At 67.9% G+C, this 18,697-nt stretch overlaps 1 protein-coding gene across 2 annotated transcripts in view; it reads left to right on the top strand.

Moving 5' to 3' along the window:
• LOC142818973 (collagen alpha-1(XI) chain-like) overlaps window positions 1-17,650 on the top strand; it is a 40,253-nt gene extending 22,603 nt beyond the window's left edge. Inside the window, exons 17-30 of one of the 2 annotated variants that reach the window (XM_075902508.1) lie at window positions 1,910-1,963; window positions 2,488-2,541; window positions 3,180-3,233; window positions 3,310-3,354; window positions 4,276-4,329; window positions 4,406-4,450; window positions 5,656-5,709; window positions 6,553-6,597; window positions 12,878-12,931; window positions 13,230-13,274; window positions 14,263-14,316; window positions 14,563-14,607; window positions 16,110-16,163; window positions 17,428-17,650. In XM_075902508.1, coding sequence (XP_075758623.1) covers window positions 1,910-1,963; window positions 2,488-2,541; window positions 3,180-3,233; window positions 3,310-3,354; window positions 4,276-4,329; window positions 4,406-4,450; window positions 5,656-5,709; window positions 6,553-6,597; window positions 12,878-12,931; window positions 13,230-13,274; window positions 14,263-14,316; window positions 14,563-14,607; window positions 16,110-16,163; window positions 17,428-17,541 — 771 coding nt within the window. In that variant the 3' untranslated portion in view covers window positions 17,542-17,650. The remainder of the gene's footprint in view (window positions 1-1,909; window positions 1,964-2,487; window positions 2,542-3,179; window positions 3,234-3,309; window positions 3,355-4,275; window positions 4,330-4,405; window positions 4,451-5,655; window positions 5,710-6,552; window positions 6,598-12,877; window positions 12,932-13,229; window positions 13,275-14,262; window positions 14,317-14,562; window positions 14,608-16,109; window positions 16,164-17,427) is intronic. The other variant, XM_075902509.1, reaches the window with a different exon arrangement.
• Window positions 17,651-18,697: the final 1,047 nt, after the last annotated feature.

Raw genomic sequence — 18,697 nt, 5'->3', positions numbered from 1 at the left:
TGCACCCCCCAGTATGCCACAGCGCCCCCTGCTGGCACCTCGCTCTGTGCCCTCCCCAGCCTGCCCCATGCGCCCCCCAATATCCCACAGTGCCCCCTGCTGGCACCTCGCTCTGTGCCCTCCCCGGCCTGCCCCATGCACCCCCCAGTATCCCACAGCGCCCCCTGCTGGCACCTTGCTCTGTGCCCTCCTCAGCCTGCCCCATGTGCCCCCCAATATCCCACAGTGCCCCCTGCTGGCACCTCGCTCTGTGCCCTCCCCAGCCTGCCCCATGTGCCCCCCAATATCCCACAGCGCCCCCTGCCGGCACCTCGCTCTGTGCCCTCCCCAGCCTGCCCCATGTGCCCCCCAATATCCCACAGCGCCCCCCAATATCCCACAGTGCCCCCTGCCGGCACCTCGCTCTGTGCCCTCCCCAACCTGCCCCATGCGCCCCCCAATATCCCACAGCGCCCCCTGCTGGCACCTCGCTCTGTGCCCTCCCCAGCCTGCCCCATGCACCCCCCAATATCCCACAGCGCCCCCTGCCGGCACCTCGCTCTGTGCCCTCCCCAGCCTGCCCCATGTGCCCCCCAATATCCCACAGCGCCCCCTGCCGGCACCTCGCTCTGTGCCCTCCCCAGCCTGCCCCATGCGCCCCCCAATATCCCACAGCGCCCCCTGCCGGCACCTCGCTCTGTGCCCTCCCCAGCCTGCCCCATGTGCCCCCCAATATCCCACAGCGCCCCCTGCCGGCACCTCGCTCTGTGTCCTCCCCAGCCTGCCCCATGCACCCCCCAATATCCCACAGCGCCCCCTGCCGGCACCTCGCTCTGTGTCCTCCCCAGCCTGCCCCATGCACCCCCCAATATCCCACAGCGCCCCCTGCCGGCACCTCGCTCTGTGCCCTCCCCAGCCTGCCCCATGTGCCCCCCAATATCCCACAGCGCCCCCCAATATCCCACAGCGCCCCCTGCCGGCACTTCGCTCTGTGCCCTCCCCGGCCTGCCCCATGCACCCCCCAGTATCCCACAGCGCCCCCTGCTGGCACCTTGCTCTGTGCCCTCCTCAGCCTGCCCCATGTGCCCCCCAATATCCCACAGTGCCCCCTGCTGGCACCTCGCTCTGTGCCCTCCCCAGCCTGCCCCATGTGCCCCCCAATATCCCACAGCGCCCCCTGCCGGCACCTCGCTCTGTGCCCTCCCCAGCCTGCCCCATGTGCCCCCCAATATCCCACAGCGCCCCCCAATATCCCACAGCGCCCCCTGCCGGCACCTCGCTCTGTGCCCTCCCCAACCTGCCCCATGCGCCCCCCAATATCCCACAGCGCCCCCTGATGGCACCTCGCTCTGTGCCCTCCCCAGCCTGCCCCATGCACCCCCCAATATCCCACAGCGCCCCCTGCCGGCACCTCGCTCTGTGCCCTCCCCAGCCTGCCCCATGTGCCCCCCAATATCCCACAGCGCCCCCTGCCGGCACCTCGCTCTGTGCCCTCCCCAGCCTGCCCCATGCGCCCCCCAATATCCCACAGCGCCCCCTGCCGGCACCTCGCTCTGTGCCCTCCCCAGCCTGCCCCATGTGCCCCCCAATATCCCACAGCGCCCCCTGCCGGCACCTCGCTCTGTGTCCTCCCCAGCCTGCCCCATGCACCCCCCAATATCCCACAGCGCCCCCTGCCGGCACCTCGCTCTGTGCCCTCCCCAGCCTGCCCCATGCGCCCCCCTTTACTGAACAGTGCAGCTCCTCAGCTACTGCCCCAGCCCTTCCCCTGGCCCCCCTGTGGCCCCAGGTGCCCCGAGAGCTCGGTGCTTCGTTCTGTTCCTGTGAGCTGGTGGCTCGGCCCCCAGGCTGCCTCAGTCCCTGCAGACACCCCAGGGCTCCCCGGGCCTCCAGCGCCCCCCCCAGATCACCCCCGTCCTGTGTTTTGCAGGGACGCTCTGGGGCAGACGGGGTCCGAGGCCTCCCAGGCGACACCGGACCCAAGGTCTGTGGCTGGACTGAGGTCCCTGGGGGGGGAGGCTGGGCCAGGGGAGCAGCTGGCGGCTCGGGAGGGTGGGGCCAGGCATCCAGCTGGGGGCACCCCAGCCCTTGGTTGCCTCAGTTTCCTTCTCTGAGATGAAGAGGCACCTAGGTCCTGTGCAGCCGAGAGGGTTTGCAGGCGGAGCTGGTTGCGGTAGGGGCTGACGGGAGGGCAGAAGTGGGGACGAGGGGGCAGGGGAGGGGGGGACGAGGGGTGGGAGGAGGAGGAGGGGGAAGAGGGAAGGGGCGAATGGAAGAGGGAATAGGGGGTGGGGGGACGAGGGGGCAGGGGGAGGAGGGGAACGAGGGGGCGGGGGAGGAGGGGGAAGAGGGAAGAGGGTGGGAAAAGGGCTGGCTGAGCAATTGTGGCAAGACCTGAGCCCTGTGGGGTGGGGCAGCGCCACCTGTGGCCCCCTTATGCCGTGGGCTGGGCCCGGTCCCTGCCCCACACCCCACCAAGCCGGCACGGCTAATGCTGCCCCCCCGCAGGGAGAAAGGGGCTTCGATGGGCTGCCGGGGCTACCGGGCGAGAAGGGTCACAAGGTAAGTGTGAGCACGACCCCCCCCCGGCCGAATCCCACGGGCGGGTGTGAGCGCGACCCCCCCCCGGCCGAACCCCACGGGCGGGTGTGAGCGCGACCCCCCCCCGGCCGAACCCCACGGGCGGGTGTGAGCGCGACCCCCCCCGGCCGAACCCCACGGGCGGGTGTGAGCGCGACCCCCCCCCCCGGCCGAACCCCACGGGCGGGTGTGAGCGCGACCCCCCCCGGCCGAACCCCACGGGCGGGTGTGAGCGCGACCCCCCCCGGCCGAACCCCACGGGCGGGTGTGAGCGCGACCCCCCCCGGCCGAACCCCACGGGCGGGTGTGAGCGTGACCCCCCCCCCCGGCCGAACCCTGTGAGCGCGACCCCCCCCGGCCGAACCCCACGGGCGGGTGTGAGCGCGACCCCCCCGGCCGAACCCCACGGGCGGGTGTGAGCGCGACCCCCCCCCCCCAGCCGAACCCCACGGGCGGGTGTGAGCGCGACCCCCCCCGGCCGAACCCCACGGGCGGGTGTGAGCACGACCCCCCCCCCGGCCGAACCCCACGGGCGGGTGTGAGCGCGACCCCCCCCCCATGTGCACACCAGGACCCGACACCCGGCCCCACAGGCCTCACCTCTCCCCTCTGTCCTGCAGGGGGACGTGGGAAAGCTGGGGCCAGCAGGGCCCCCCGGAGAGAGCGGAGCCAAGGTAAGAGCCCCGGGCAGGGCAGGGGGCTGGGCGCTGCTGGCCCAGTGCCCCCGTCACTCTGCGCTCTCTCCCCTAGGGCGCCAGCGGCCCGCCAGGACCCAGGGGGCAGCCCGGGGAGCCCGTGAGTATCCCCAGTGGCAAACGGGGGGGGGCAGGACTCCCGGGTTCCCTGCCTGGCTCGGGGGGGGGGGGCAGGACTCCCGGGTTCCCTGCCTGGCTCGGGGGGGGGCAGGACTCCCGGGTTCCCTGCCTGGCTCGGAGGGGGGGGCAGGACTCCCGGGTTCCCTGCCTGGCTCGGGGGGGGGGGGGCAGGACTCCCGGGTTCCCTGCCTGGCTCGGGGGGGGGGGCAGGACTCCCGGGTTCCCTGCCTGGCTCTGGGGGGGGGGCAGGACTCCCGGGTTCCCTGCCTGGCTCGGGGGGGGGGGGGCAGGACTCCCGGGTTCCCTGCCTGGCTCGGGGGGGGGGGGCAGGACTCCCGGGTTCCCTGCCTGGCTCGGGGGGGGGGCAGGACTCCCGGGTTCCCTGCCTGGCTCGGGGGGGGGGCAGGACTCCCGGGTTCCCTGCCTGGCTCGGGGGGGGGGCAGGACTCCCGGGTTCCCTGCCTGGCTCGGGGGGGGGGGGGCAGGACTCCCGGGTTCCCTGCCAGCCTGGGGTGTCGGGGGGGGCAGGACTCCCGGGTTCCCTGCCTGGCTCGGGGGGGGGGGCAGGACTCCCGGGTTCCCTGCCTGGCTCGGGGGGGGGGCAGGACTCCCGGGTTCCCTGCCTGGCTCGGGGGGGGGGCAGGACTCCCGGGTTCCCTGCCTGGCTCGGGGGGGGGGGGCAGGACTCCCGGGTTCCCTGCCAGCCTGGGGTGTCGGGGGGGGGCAGGACTCCCGGGTTCCCTGCCTGGCTCGGGGGGGGGGGCAGGACTCCCGGGTTCCCTGCCAGCCTGGGGTGTCGGGGGGGGGCAGGACTCCCGGGTTCCCTGCCGGGCTGGGGGGCCGGGGGAGGGGAGGGCGTGGCGTGTGGGGCAGGCTGACCTCTCTCTCTCTTCGGCCGCAGGGTGTACGAGGCTTGGTTGGCTCCCGCGGCCCCAGCGGTGCCCCAGGACAGCCGGTAGGAGCCCTGTCTGTGTGAGCCCCCCTCCCCCGCCTGTGCTGCCCCCCACTAACGGTCCCCCCTTCCCCTGCAGGGCATCAGCGGCATGGATGGCACCCCCGGGCCCAAGGGCAACACGGTGAGAACAGGCGGGGCAGACCCCGGGGCCTGTGCTGGGGAGCTGGGGGGGAGGGAGGGGATGTATGGGGCTGTGGAGGGGGGTGGGTTGGCTGCGGAGGGGGTAGGGAGCTGGGGTCAGGTGGGGGCTGTGGAGGGGGGCGGGGGGGCTGCGGAGGGGGTAGGGAGCTGGGGTCAGGTGGGGGCTGCGGAGGGGGGTGGGGGGGCTGCGGAGGGGGTAGGGAGCGGGGGGGCAGGTGGGGGCTGTGGAGGGGGTAGGGCACGGGGGGGCGGGTGGGGGGCAGGCAGGGGGGGCCTGGCTGAGGTGGGGGCTGCGGAGGGGGGTGGGGGGCTGCGGAGGGGGTAGGGAGCGGGGGGGCAGGTGGGGGCTGCGGAGGGGGTAGGGCACGGGGGGGCGGGTGGGGGGCAGGCAGGGGGGGCCTGGCTCAGGTGGGGGCTGCGGAGGGGGGTGGGGGGCTGCGGAGGGGGTAGGGAGCGGGGGGGCAGGTGGGGGCTGTGGAGGGGGTAGGGCACGGGGGGGCAGGTGGGGGGCAGGCAGGGGGGGCCTGGCTCAGGTGGGGGCTGCGGAGGGGGTAGGGAGCGGGGGGGCAGGTGGGGGCTGCGGAGGGGGTAGGGCACGGGGGGGGCGGGTGGGGGGCAGGCAGGGGGGGCCTGGCTCAGGTGGGGGCTGCGGAGGGGGTAGGGCACGGGGGGGGTGGGTGGGGGGCAGGCAGGGGGGGCCTGGCTCAGGTGTGGGCTGCGGAGGGGGGTGGGGGGCTGCGGAGGGGGTAGGGAGCGGGGGGGCAGGTGGGGGCTGCGGAGGGGGTAGGGAGCGGGGGGGCAGGTGGGGGCTGCGGAGGGGGTAGGGCACGGGGGGGGCGGGTGGGGGGCAGGCAGGGGGGGGCCTGGCTCAGGTGGGGGCTGCGGAGGGGGTAGGGCACGGGGGGGTGGGTGGGGGGCAGGCAGGGGGGGCCTGGCTCAGGTGGGGGCTGCGGAGGGGGGTGGGGGGCTGCGGAGGGGGTAGGGCACGGGGGGGCGGGTGGGGGGCAGGCAGGGGGGCAGGCAGGGGGGGCCTGGCTCAGGTGGGGGCTGCCAGTGGTGGTTCCCAGCCGGATGCCCTGTGCCGGGCCAGGTCTCTCTGCCCCCATTGGCCGAGAAGCCCCCGACCCTGGCGGCAGGAGGGGCGGGGGGGCTGTGCCCGTCTCACCGGTGCTGCTCTCTTCCCAGGGGATCCAGGGGGAGTCAGGCCCCCCTGGGCAGCAGGGGACCCCGGGACCCCAGGTACGTCTGGTGCCGGCCCCGGGGCCGAACGTGGGTCCAGGGGGGAGGCCGGACCCGCAGGCAGTTCGCTGGCCGGCCCCGTCTCTCGGAGGGGGGGGCTGTGGCCTGGTGTGTGGGATGTGGGGGGCTGGTGTCCGGGGGAGGTGTTGGGGCGGGGCTGGGGGTTTGGGGCCCAGAGCATGGGGGGGTCAGGGCTCACAGGTAGTGCCCACACTCGGCCTGTCGGTCCCTGGGCAGGACCCCCCCCCAGTGCGGCGACCCTCTTGTGGGGGGCCCCCTCTCACCTGGGGGTCCACCCCCCACCTCCGGGACGGGCCTGCCTCCACCGTGAGCCCCCCGGGGCCCCCATCCCAAAGGGGCGATTCCCGGCCGGCGCCCAGCAGGAGGGGTTATGGAGCTCGGAACCCGGCAAAGGATCCCTCCGGCGAGTCGGCCTGGCCCCCCCCCGGGCCCCCACGTCTGCAGCCTGGGGGGCTCTGCCTGCTCTGCCCCCCATCCCAATCAGCCCCATCTGCCAGCAGAGCCCCCAGCACCCCCAGCAACAGCCCCTCCCCAGCCAGTGTCTCTGCAGGTAACAGGGTCACCTGGGCCCCTCTCCCCTCCCCTCCATCCACGGTCGCCAGGGTCCCCCTCCGTAGCCCCTTGTCTCTCGTCTGGGAGCGGGCGCCGGCTCCAGTTCTGGGCTGTTCTCTGCAACAACCAACTCCCTCCCCCCTCACGTTAGCCAGTAACGCCCGGGCACTGAGCCCCCCCCGCACGCAGCCCCCTCTGCACCCCAAACTCCCCACTTCCTCACGGGGTCTGTTCGCCTCCCCCCTGTGACACGTCTCTGTTCTCTGCCAGGGCCTGCCTGGGCCCCAGGGGCCCGTGGGGATGCCGGGCGAGAAGGTGAGTGTGGGGCTAGGATGGGGGAGTGGCCCCCAGCTGGTCCTGCCACGAGATTGGGGGCATAGAGCCCCTGGTGGGGTGGTGGCCAGCAGGGCAGCCAGTGCTGGGGGAGGGCTCTCGTGGCTAGGGGTGTTATGCTCATAAGAGGTACACACATGCGCAGACACACACACACAGACACAGACATGCACACACACGCACGCACAGACACACACCTGCACACACGCACAGGCACAGACACACATGCACAGACATAGACAGGCACACACACGCACGCACAGACACACTCCTGCACACACGCACAGGCACAGACACACACGCACAGACATAGACAGGCACACACACGCATGCACAGACACACTCCTGCACACACGCACAGGCACAGACACACACGCACAGACACAGACATGCACACACACGCACAGACACACACACCTGCACACACGCACAGGTACAGACACACACGCACAGGCACAGACATGCACACACACGCATGCACAGACACACACGCACAGACACAGACATGCACACACACACACGCACAGACACACACCTGCACACACGCACAGGCACAGACACACACGCACAGACACAGACATGCACACACACGCACAGACACAGACATACACACACGCACAGGCACACGCACAGGCACAGACACACACACCTGCACACACGCACAGACACAGACATGCACACACACGCACAGGCACACACCTGCACACACGCATGCACAGACACACACGCACAGGCACACACCTGCACACACGCACAGGCACAGACACACACGCACAGACATAGACAGGCACACACACGCACGCACAGACACACTCCTGCACACACGCACAGGCACAGACACACACGCACAGACACAGACATGCACACACACGCACAGACACACACACCTGCACACACGCACAGGCACAGACACACACGCACAGGCACAGACATGCACACACACGCATGCACAGACACACACGCACAGACACAGACATGCACAGACACACACCTGCACACACGCACAGACACACACACCTGCACAGACAGACATGCACACACACGCACAGGCACACGCACAGGCACAGACACACACACCTGCACACACGCACAGACACAGACATGCACACACACGCACAGGCACACACCTGCACACACGCATGCACAGACACACACGCACAGGCACACACCTGCACACACGCACAGGCACAGACACACACGCACAGACATAGACAGGCACACACACGCACGCACAGACACACTCCTGCACACACGCACAGGCACAGACACACACGCACAGACACAGACATGCACACACACGCACAGACACACACACCTGCACACACGCACAGGCACAGACACACACGCACAGGCACAGACATGCACACACACGCATGCACAGACACACACGCACAGACACAGACATGCACAGACACACACCTGCACACACGCACAGACACACACACCTGCACAGACAGACATGCACACACACGCACAGGCACACGCACAGGCACAGACACACACACCTGCACACACGCACAGACACAGACATGCACACACACGCACAGGCACACACCTGCACACACGCATGCACAGACACACACGCACAGGCACACACCTGCACACACGCACAGACACAGACATGCACACACACGCACAGGCACACACCTGCACACACGCATGCACAGACACACACGCACAGGCACACACCTGCACACATGCACAGACACACACACCTGCACACACGCACAGGCACAGACACACACGCACAGACACAGACATGCACACACACGCACAGACACAGACATGCACACATGCACAGACACACACACCTGCACGCATGCACAGGCACAGACACACACGCACAGACACAGACATGCACACACACGCACAGACACAGACATGCACACACGCACAGACACACACACCTGCACACACGCACAGGCACACACAGACACACAGAGGCACACACATGCGCACAGGCTGTGACGGCGCGTTGGGGTCCCCCGCCTCCTGCACCCCCGAAATGGCATGAACAGACCCCCCAGCCGGTAGCACAGAGGTGGTTTATTGCTTCTCCAGGGTACAGCACAGCACAGATGGAATCTGGTTCCAGGCCAGGCCTAGGACGCCTCAGCCCCCTTGAGATGGGGGAGCCTGGGCCCCTAAATCCCAGCCCGTTGCCTAGGCTGCCTCCTCCATGATCCCAGCCAGAAACCAAACTCCCTCACTTCCAGCCCTGCCCCCAGCCAGGGGCTGCCCTCCGCCTTCCTCCCTTTGTTCCTCTCCCTGGGAGATCACTGGTCGGACAGGTGACCTCCCGGTCCCATCAGCTACTCGGCTGGGCCGTGGTACAGGCAGCAGCCAGTGGGGGTCACCCACAGCCCAAGCCAGCAACCAGCAAGGTACCCGCACTATGTCACACATGCACACACAGATACACATACAGACACAGAGACACACACAGACACACACGTGCACATGCACATATAGACACACACAGAGACAGAAGCAAAATGCAGGACAATGTAGCACTTTAAAGACTAACAAGATGGTTTATTAGATGATGAGCTTTCGTGGGCCAGACCCACTTCCTCAGATCAAATAGTGGAAGAAAGTAGTCACAACCATATATACCAAAGGATACAATTAAACAAAAGAACACCTATGAAAAGGACAAATCACATTGCAGAACAGGAGGGGGATGCGGGGGGGTGGGAAGGGGGAGGAAGGAAGGTAAGTGTCTGTGAATTGATGATATTAGAGGTGGGGAGAGTGGGATGTTTGTGAGTTAATGGTATTAGAGGTGATAATTGGGGAAACTGTCTTGGTAATGGGTGAGAAAGTTTGAGTGTTTGTTCATTCCTTCCCGGAGAATGTCGAATTTTAACATGAATGACAGTTCAGAGGATTCCCTTTCAAGTGCAGATGTAAAAGGTCTTTGTAGCAGAATGCAGGTGGTCAAGTCATTGAGAGAGTGTCCTTTCTGGTTAAAGTGGCAAGAAACTGTTTTCTCTTTGTGATCTTGTCTGATATCTGTTTTGTGGGCATTAATCCTTTGGCGAAGTGTCTGAGATGTTTGTCCAATGTACATAGCAGACGGACACTTTCGGCACACGATAGCATAGATTATATTTCTGGATGCGCAGGAATATGTGTTCTTGATCTTATAACTCACTTGGTTAGGTCCAATAATGGTATCAGCAGAATGAATATGTGGACAAAGCTGGCAACGGGGTTTGTTGCAAGGGAAGGTACCAGGGTTGGTATTAGTGTGGTATGTCCTGTGGTGGTTGGTAAGAATCATCTTGAGGTTAGGTGGTTGTCTATAGGAGACTATGGGTCTGTCTCCCAGAGCCTCTTGGAGTATGGTATCCTGTTCCAGTATAGGCTGTAGTTTATTGATAATGTGTTGGACAGGTTTAAGTTGGGGGCTGTAGGTGATGACAAGTGGTGTTCTATTGTTGGTTTTCTTGGGTCTGTCTTGTAGTAGATGGTTTCTAGGTATTCGTCTGGCTCTTTCAATTTGCTTTTTTATTTCTCTGGGTGGGTAGTTGAGATTTATAAATGCTTGGTAGAGATCCTGAAGCTTCTGGTCTCTGTCAGTGGGGTTAGAGCAGATGCGGTTGTATCGAAGGGCTTGGCTATAGACGATGGATCGTGTGGTGTGTTCTGGATGGGAGCTGGATGCATGTAGGTAACTGTATGAGTCGGTGGGTTTTCTGTAGAGAGTGGTGTCTAATTTTCCATTGTTGATTTGTACTGTGGTGTCCAGGAAGTGGATCCCTCGTGTAGAATGGTCCAGGCTGAGGTTGATGGTGGAGTGTAGGTTGTTGAAATCTCTCTGGAATGTCTCCAGTGTTTCTTGGCCATGCGTCCAGATCATAAAGATGTCATCGATGTACCGTAGGTAGAGGAGGGGTGAAAGGGGACGGGAGCTGAGGAAACGTCGTTTTAAGTCAGCCATAAAGATGTTAGCATACTGTGGGGCCATGCGTGTACCCATGGCTGTGCCGCTGATCTGGAGGTATAAGTTGTTCTCAAACTGGAAATAATTGTGGGTGAGAACAAAGTTACATAGGTCTGCTATCAGGTTGGCAGTGGTGTCCTCTGGGATAGTGTTTCTAATTGCTTGTAATCCGTCTTCATGTGGGATGTTGGTGTCTAGAGCTTCTACATCCATGGTGGCCAGGATGGTGTTATTGGGGAGGTTATCGATGTTTTGTAGTTTCCTTAGGAAGTCAGTAGTGTCTCGGAGATAGCTGGGGGCATTGGTTACGAAGGGTTTGAGAAGAGAGTCTACATAGCTGGATAGACCAGTAGTGAGCCTGCCAATACCATGTGCACACACACAAACACACAGACACGCACATGTGCACATGCACACACACAAACACACAGACACACGCACATGTGCACATGCACACACACAAACACACAGACACACACATGTGCACATGCACACACACACACAGACACACACATATGCACATGCACACACACAAACACACAGACACACTCACATGTGCACACGCACAAACACACAGACACACACATGTGCACATGCACACACACAAACACACAGACACACACACATGTGCACATGCACACACACAGACACACAGACACACACACATGTGCACACGCACAGACACAGACACACACAGACTGTACCGTTATTGGCCAAGCCAGACTGAGCACAAGCGAGGTCTTTGGGTCGCGGTTCGAGGCTCCTCGGAGGCCCGGCCTGCAGGACCCAGGCGAGTCTCTTGGCAAACGCCCCTTTAGACACGTCACTTCCCGGGGAGTCTGGGGGTTTTGCCGCTCCCAGCACCGGCTGCACCTTGGTGGGTCCCCAGGCGCTGCAGGGCCAGTCGCTGCTGTCGCTTGAGGCCAACGGGAGCCGCCTGTGACCCCCACCCAGCCCTCCCCGGGCTGTTGTCAGGCGCCCGGCCTCGTCTCTAGCTTGTGTCTCGCTCTGGGGTGTCCGCCTGTCTCTGGGGTTCCTCTGGTCTGCGCCGGGGGTGTCCCTGGTTACCTCCAGGGGTCCCACTCCTGGGCCCCGGGGCATTTGCGCAGGTGTCACCCCAGACTCCGCCAGAGGTTCCACCCGGGGCCTGGCGCAGAGGGGAGGTGCAGCCTGGAAGCAGGGTGCCACGGCTCACAGGGCGCGCCCACACGCAGCCCCCCCAGTGCGGCAGCCCCTTCCCGGGGGCCCCCCAGCCCAGCGGCAGAGACAGCCCCTTCCTGGGGGGGACCCTCTCTCGGGGGGCCCCTCTCCCCTGGGGGGCCACCTCTCTGCCTCTCAGGGCCTCCGCCGTGAGCCCCCCAGGGGTCCCCTCCCAGAGGGCCTAGAGCCCCTCCCGGCCAGCCCCAAACAGGGGGACTATGGAGCTCTGATGGCAGCAAAGGATCCCTCCAGCCAGTCGGCCTGGGCCCCTGCCCCCAGCCCTGCACGTCTGAGCCTCCCCTGCCACCCGGGGGTTCTGCCCGCTCTGCCCCCGTCCACATCAGACCCCCCGAGTCCCCAGCAACAGCCCCCCCCGGCCAGGGTCCCTCCCGTGACAGGATCACAGACCCCCCGAGTCCCCAGTACCCCAGCAACAGCCCCCCCCCCCCGGCCAGGGTCTCTCCCGTGACAGAGTCACAGACCCCCCGAGTCCCCAGCAACAGCCCCCCCCCGGCCAGGGTCCCTCCCGTGACAGGGTCACAGACCCCCCGAGTCCCCAATACCCCAGCAACAGCCCCCCCCGGCCAGGGTCTCTCCGTGACAGGGTCACAGACCCCCCAAGTCCCCAGTACCCCAGCAACAGCCCCCCCCGGCCAGGGTCTCTCCGTGACAGGGTCACAGACCCCCCGAGTCCCCAGTACCCCAGCAACAGCCCCCCCCGGCCAGGGTCTCTCCGTGACAGGGTCACAGACCCTTAGGGTCCCAGGGCAGAAGAGACCTCATCAGGTCCTGGCCCCTCTTCTCCGGCTCCCCCTCCCCCTCCCCCTCCTCCCGACTGTTCTCCCCTCGCGGGGTCTCCCCTCCGCGCCCCTTGTCTGGCGTCTGGCCGGACCCAGCCGTGTCCTCCGAGCGCTCCAGTTCTGGGCTGTTCCCTGCAACGACCAACTCCCTCCCCTCGGCTCATCAGCCAGTAACGCCCGGGCACTGAGCCCCCCCAAACTCCCCAGCTCCTCAAGCCGTGCCCAGCAGTCGGGGGCCCTGCGGCTCCGGGGCTGGGCCCTGCATGGCTGAGCCCCGTGGGGGGCAGGGTCTGACGTGCCTTTCTCTGCACAGGGCTCGCCGGGAAAGCAGGGCATCCAGGGCGTGGCCGGGGCCGACGGGCCCCCCGTAAGTACCAGGGATGTCGGGCTGTGGGGGGTGGGGGCCGGAGACCCACCCAGAGAGCCGGTTGCCATGAAGGGGAGGCAGGTCCCCCCCGAGCCTGTCTCCCCAGAGCACTCCCCCGGCATGTCCTTCCCCTCCCCCCAGCACGCCTCCCCCTGCAGCCACCCCTCGCAGCAGGCCATCCCCAGCCCCCCCGGCACGCCCTCGGGCTTGTCTCCGGCAGTCACCCCTCCCTGCAGCCAGTGGGGCCGGGGGCCTGGCCTGGCACCACGTTCCCAGCCCGTGTCTTGCTTCCTTGCAGGGTCACCCAGGCCGAGAGGGACCGGCAGGGGAGAAAGGGCTCCAGGTACAGACCCAGGGGAATGGGGGGGGGGTGACGGCGCGTTGGGGTTCCCGCCTCCTGCACCCCGGAGTGGCACGGACAGACTCCCCCGGCCAGTAGCACAGAGGGGGTTTATTGCTTCTCCAGGGTACAGCACAGCACAGATGGAATCTGGTTACAGGCCCAGGCCTAGGATGCCTCAGCCCCCCTGGAGATGGGGGGGGGGGTCTGGGCTCCTAAACCCCAGCCTGTTGCCTAGGCTGCTTCCTTCATGATCCCAGCCAGAGACTAACCCAGTCTTCCAGCCCGGCCCCCAGCCAGGGCAGCATCCCCCTTCCTTTGTTCCTTCCCATGGGGGGTAGCTGGTCAGACAGGTTTGGCGCCCCCTTTGCATAATGACTCACCCCCTGCCCTGCTGGGCCTCGCTACAGCCAGCAGCCAGTGGGGGTCGCTCACAGCCCCAGCAAGGTACCAACACTACTGTGACGGCGCGTTGGGGTTCCCCGCCTCCTGCACCCCCGTAAGGGCACGAACAGACTCCCCCAGCCAGTAGAATAGAGGTGGTTTATTGCTTCTCCAGGATACAGCCCAGCACAGATGTCATCAGGTTACAGGGCAGGCCTAGGATGCCTCCGCCCCCCCTTGATATGGGGGGGGGTCTCGGCTTCTAAACCCCCCAGCCTGTTGCTGAGGCTGCTTCCTCCATGCTCCCAGACAGAAACTAACTCACTCTCCTCCAGCCCTGCCCCCAGCCAGGGGCAGCATCCACCTCCCTTTGTTCCTCCCCATGGGGGGTGGCTGGTCAGACCAGTTTGGAGCCCCCTTTGCATAATGACCAGACAGCAGAGGTGGCCACAGCCCTAGCAAGGCCCCCCCACTACGTCACAGCGATGTCACAGGGGCACGTATGGGGCGGGGCAGGGCTGCCTCTGGGGCACCAGACAGCCCCACGCCTTGGGCCACGGGGGCTGTGGGGCGCAGGGCTGGGGAGTCTGATGCGCTTTCTCCCTAGGGCCCAGCCGGCACCGTGGGACCCGTTGGCTACCCGGGCCCCCGTGGGGTCAAGGTGGGTACCACCCCGAACGCCTGATGCCTGCACCGCCAGTCAGGCCAGCCCCATGGCAGGGTCAGAGCCCCCCACCACCCTCCTGGGCCCACGTTTCCCACTGTGCCCTGCCCCCCATGTGCCCCGGAGCCCCCCCCCATGCGCAGGTCCCCGCCTGACACCAGCCTGGATCCCATCCTGCACCTGGGGGTCTCTGCTGCCCCCCTGCCCAGAGCCCTGCTCTGATCCCCCCTCGTGTCTCCCCAGGGGGCCTTTGGAGCCAGAGGCCTGAAGGGAAGCAAAGGGGAGAAGGTAAGAAAGGGGCGGGGGAGGGGAGGGACCAGCTGGGACCTGCCAGATGATGAAGTGATGGAAAATGTCCCACTGCAGGTCTGGGGGGTTGGAGTGAGGGGCGCTGGGGGGCAGGGGCAGGGGGGCGGAGTGAGGGGCGCTGGGGGGCAGGGGGGCAGAGTGAGGGGTGCTGGGGAGTAGGGCTGGGGGTCGGAGTGAGGTGCTGGGGGGCAGGGGCAGGAGGGCGGAGTGAGGGGCGCTGGGGGGCAGGGGCAGGGGGGCAGAGTGAGGGGTGCTGGGGAGTAGGGCTGGGGGTCGGAGTGAGGCGCTGGGAGGCAGGGGGCGGAGTGAGGGGCGCTGGGGGGGCGGGGCAGGGGGTCGGAGTGAGGGGCGCTGGGGGGCAGGGGCAGGGGGGCAGAGTGAGGGGTGCTGGGGGCAGGGGGGCAGATTGAGGGGCGCTGGGGAGTAGGGCTGGGGGGGCGGAGTGAGGAGCGCTGGGGGGCAGGGGGGCGGAGTGAGGGGCACTGGGGAGTAGGGCTGGGGGGGCGGAGTGAGGGGTGCTGGGGGGCAGGGGCAGGGGGGGCGGAGTGAGGGGCACTGGGGAGTAGGGCTGGGGGGGGCGGAGTGAGGGGTGCTGGGGGGCAGGGGCATGGGGGCGGTGTGAGGGGCACTGGGGGCAGGGGCAGGGGGGCGGTGTGAGGGGCACTGGGGAGTAGGGCTGGGGGGCGGAGTGAGGGGTGCTGGGGGGCAGGGGCAGGGGGGCGGTGTGAGGGGCACTGGGGGCAGGGGCAGGGGGGCGGTGTGAGGGGCACTGGGGGGCAGGGGGGCGGAGTGAGGGGCACTGGGGAGTAGGGCTGGGGGGGCGGAGTGAGGGGTGCTGGGGGGCAGGGGCAGGGGGGCGGTGTGAGGGGCACTGGGGGCAGAGGCAGGGGGGCGGTGTGAGGGGCACTGGGGAGTAGGGCTGGGGGGGCGGAGTGAGGGGTGCTGGGGGGCAGGGGCAGGGGGGCGGTGTGAGGGGTGCTGGGGGGCAGGGGCAGGGGGGCGGTGTGAGGGGCACTGGGGGGCAGGGGGGCGGAGTGAGGGGCACTGGGGAGTAGGGCTGGGGGGGCGGAGTGAGGGGCGCTGGGGGGCAGGGGGCGGAGTGAGGGGCACTGGGGGGCAGGGGCAGGGGGGCGGAGTGAGGGTTACTGGGGGGCAGGGGCAGGGGGGCGGAGTGAGGGGCACCGGCGGGGCTGGGGGGCGGAGTGAGGGTTACTGGGGGGCAGGGGCAGGGGGGCAGAGTGAGGGGCACTGGGGGGCAGGGGCAGGGGGGCGGAGTGAGGGGCGCTGGGGGACAGGGGCAGGGGGGCGGAGTGAGGGGCACTGGGGGCAGGGGCAGGGGGGCGGAGTGAGGGGCGCTGGGGGCAGGGGCAGGGGGGCGGAGTGAGGGGCACCGGCGGGGCTGGGGGGGAAGATGCTCGAGACCTTTGGGCGTCCCTACGTGGGTCTCGGGGCAGAGCTCCAGGGGCTGCGTCTCTGTCCAGGGAGAAGACGGATTCCCCGGCCTCAAGGGTGACATGGGCCACAAGGGCGACAGGGTGAGTGGGGCCCGAGGGGGTGAGGGGGGCCCGAGGGGGTGAGGGGCCGGAGCGGGTGAGGGGGGCCCGAGGGGGTGAGGGGCCCGAGGGGGTGCGGGGGGCCCGAGGGGGTGAGGGGCCCGAGGGGGTGAGGGGGGCCCGAGGGGGTGAGGGGCCGGAGCGGGTGAGGGGGGCCCGAGGGGGTGAGGGGCCCGAGGGGGTGCGGGGGGCCCGAGGGGGTGAGGGGCCCGAGGGGGTGAGGGGGGCCCGAGGGGGTGAGGGGGCGCGAGGGGGTGCGGGGGGCCCGAGCGGGTGAGGGGGCCCGAGGGGGTGATGGCTGGTTGCTGAGGGGACCGTTGCCCCACATTTCACTGCGGATTGTGGGGCATTTCCTGTTGGCAGGGTCTGGCAGAGCTGGACAATGGGGGCAGAGTCACAGGGGTGGGACGGTGATGAAACCTGGGTGGGGGGAGGGGAGGGGCTCTGGGGACAGAAGAGGAGGAGCTCTGGGGGGGAGTGAGGGGGAGGGGAGGGTCACAGGGGAGGGACGGTGCCCTGGGTGGGGGCAGGGGCTCTGGGGGGGAGTGAGGGGGAGGGGAGGGTCACAGGGGGAGGGACGTGTGCCCCGGGTGGGGGCAGGAGCTCTGGGTGGGAGTAAGAGGGGGAGGGGAGGGTCACAGGGGAGGGACGTGCTGGCCCTGGGTGGGGGCAGGGGCTCTGGGGGGGAGTGAGGGGGAGGGGAGGGTCACAGGGGAGGGACGGTGCCCCGGGTGGGGGCAGGAGCTCTGGGTGGGAGTAAGAGGGGGAGGGGAGGGTCACAGGGGAGGGACGGTGCCCTGGGTGGGGGCAGGGGCTCTGGGGGGGAGTGAGGGGGAGGGGAGGGTCACAGGGGAGGGACGGTGCCCTGGGTGGGGGCAGGGGCTCTGGGGGGGAGTGAGGGGGAGGGGAGGGTCACAGGGAGGGACGGTGCCCTGGGTGGGGGCAGGGGCTCTGGGGGGGAGTGAGGGGGAGGGGAGGGTCACAGGGGAGGGACGGTGCCCCAGGTGGGGGCAGGGGCTCTGGGGGGGAGTGAGGGGGAGGGGAGGGTCATAGGGGAGGGACGGTGCCCCGGGTGGGGGCAGGGGCTCTGGGGGGGAGTGAGGGGGAGGGGAGGGACGGTGCCCTGGGTGGGGTAGGAGTTCTGGGGGGCAGGAGGGGGAGGGGCTCTGGGGGGTCCCAGTAGGGGGCTCCAGCCCGCTCTGCCTGCTGCGGTACCCTGGCCCCGTGGGGCGTGTCTCTGTTGCAGGGCGACGCGGGGCCGCTGGGGCCGCGGGGGGAGGAACGGCCCCGAGGGACTGAAGGGCCAGCTGGGCCCCGTGGGGGAGACGGGCACCTCCGGCCCCCCGGGGGGAGAAGGTGAGTGTGGCCCCCTGCTCGGCCGCGTGGCTGGCTCCGGGCACGGCTGCCTCTCAGCTCCCCGTCTCTCCTTGCAGGGCAAGCTGGGCGTGCCAGGCCTGCCAGGGTATCCCGGGCGCCAGGGGCCCCAAGGTAAGTGGGGGGCTGGGCTCCCAGCACCCCCCAGCTGGCTGTAACATGGGGGTGTCTGGGGCAGCGCTGGGAGGGGCGCTGGAGGGCGAATTGCTCAAAACCGGGCTGCGTACAGCCCCGGCCTGCGGGCCCTTCATTGTAAGCACCAGACCCGGCACATGGAGCACGGCAGCCGGCCAGCGAGGAGTCACGAGAGTGAGTCCCTCCCACTCTCTGTGTTCTCCGTGCAAGCACCGCTCCTCGCACGGGTGAGAGGTTATAAACCCCTCCCACCCTCAGCGCTCCCCGTGCGACAGCCAGCGCTGCTCCTCGCACAGGTGAGAGGTTATAAACCCCTCCCACCCCGAGCCGCTTCCCCGTGCGACAGCCAGCGCTGCTCCTCGCACGGGTGAGAGGTTATAAACCCCTCCCACCCCGAGCGCTCCCCGTGCGACAGCCAGCGCTGCTCCTCGCACGGGTGAGAGGTTATAAACCCCTCCCACCCTCAGCGCTCCCCGTGCGACAGCCAGCGCTGCTCCTCGCACGGGTGAGAGGTTATAAACCCCTCCCACCCCGAGCTCTCCCTGTGCGACAGCCAGCGCTGCTCCTCGCACGGGTGAGAGGTTATAAACCCCTCCCACCCCGAGCACTCACTGTGCGACAGCCAGCGCTGCTCCTCGCACGGGTGAGAGGTTATAAACCCCCTCCCACCCCCGAGCGCTCACTGTGCGACAGCCAGCGCTGCTCCTCGCACGGGTGAGAGGTTATAAACCCCTCCCACCCCCGAGCGCTCACTGTGCGACAGCCAGCGCTGCTCCTCGTACGGGTGAGAGGTTATAACCCCTCCCACCCCGAGCGCTCACTGTGCGACAGCCAGCACCGCTCCTTGCCCGGGTGAGATTTATAAACCCCTCCCACCCCGAGCGCTCCCTGTGCGACAGCCAGCTCTGCTCCTCGCACGGGTGAGAGGTTATAAACCCCTCCCACCCCGAGCGCTCACTGTGCGACAGCCAGCGCTGCTCCTCGTACGGGTGAGAGGTTATAAACCC

This window comes from Pelodiscus sinensis, chromosome 19, assembly GCF_049634645.1.
Source record: "Pelodiscus sinensis isolate JC-2024 chromosome 19, ASM4963464v1, whole genome shotgun sequence".
Lineage (NCBI taxonomy): Eukaryota > Metazoa > Chordata > Testudines > Trionychidae > Pelodiscus > Pelodiscus sinensis.
The sequence above is the reverse complement of the archived record's forward strand: the minus strand, read 5'-3'. Positions and strand labels throughout refer to the sequence as shown.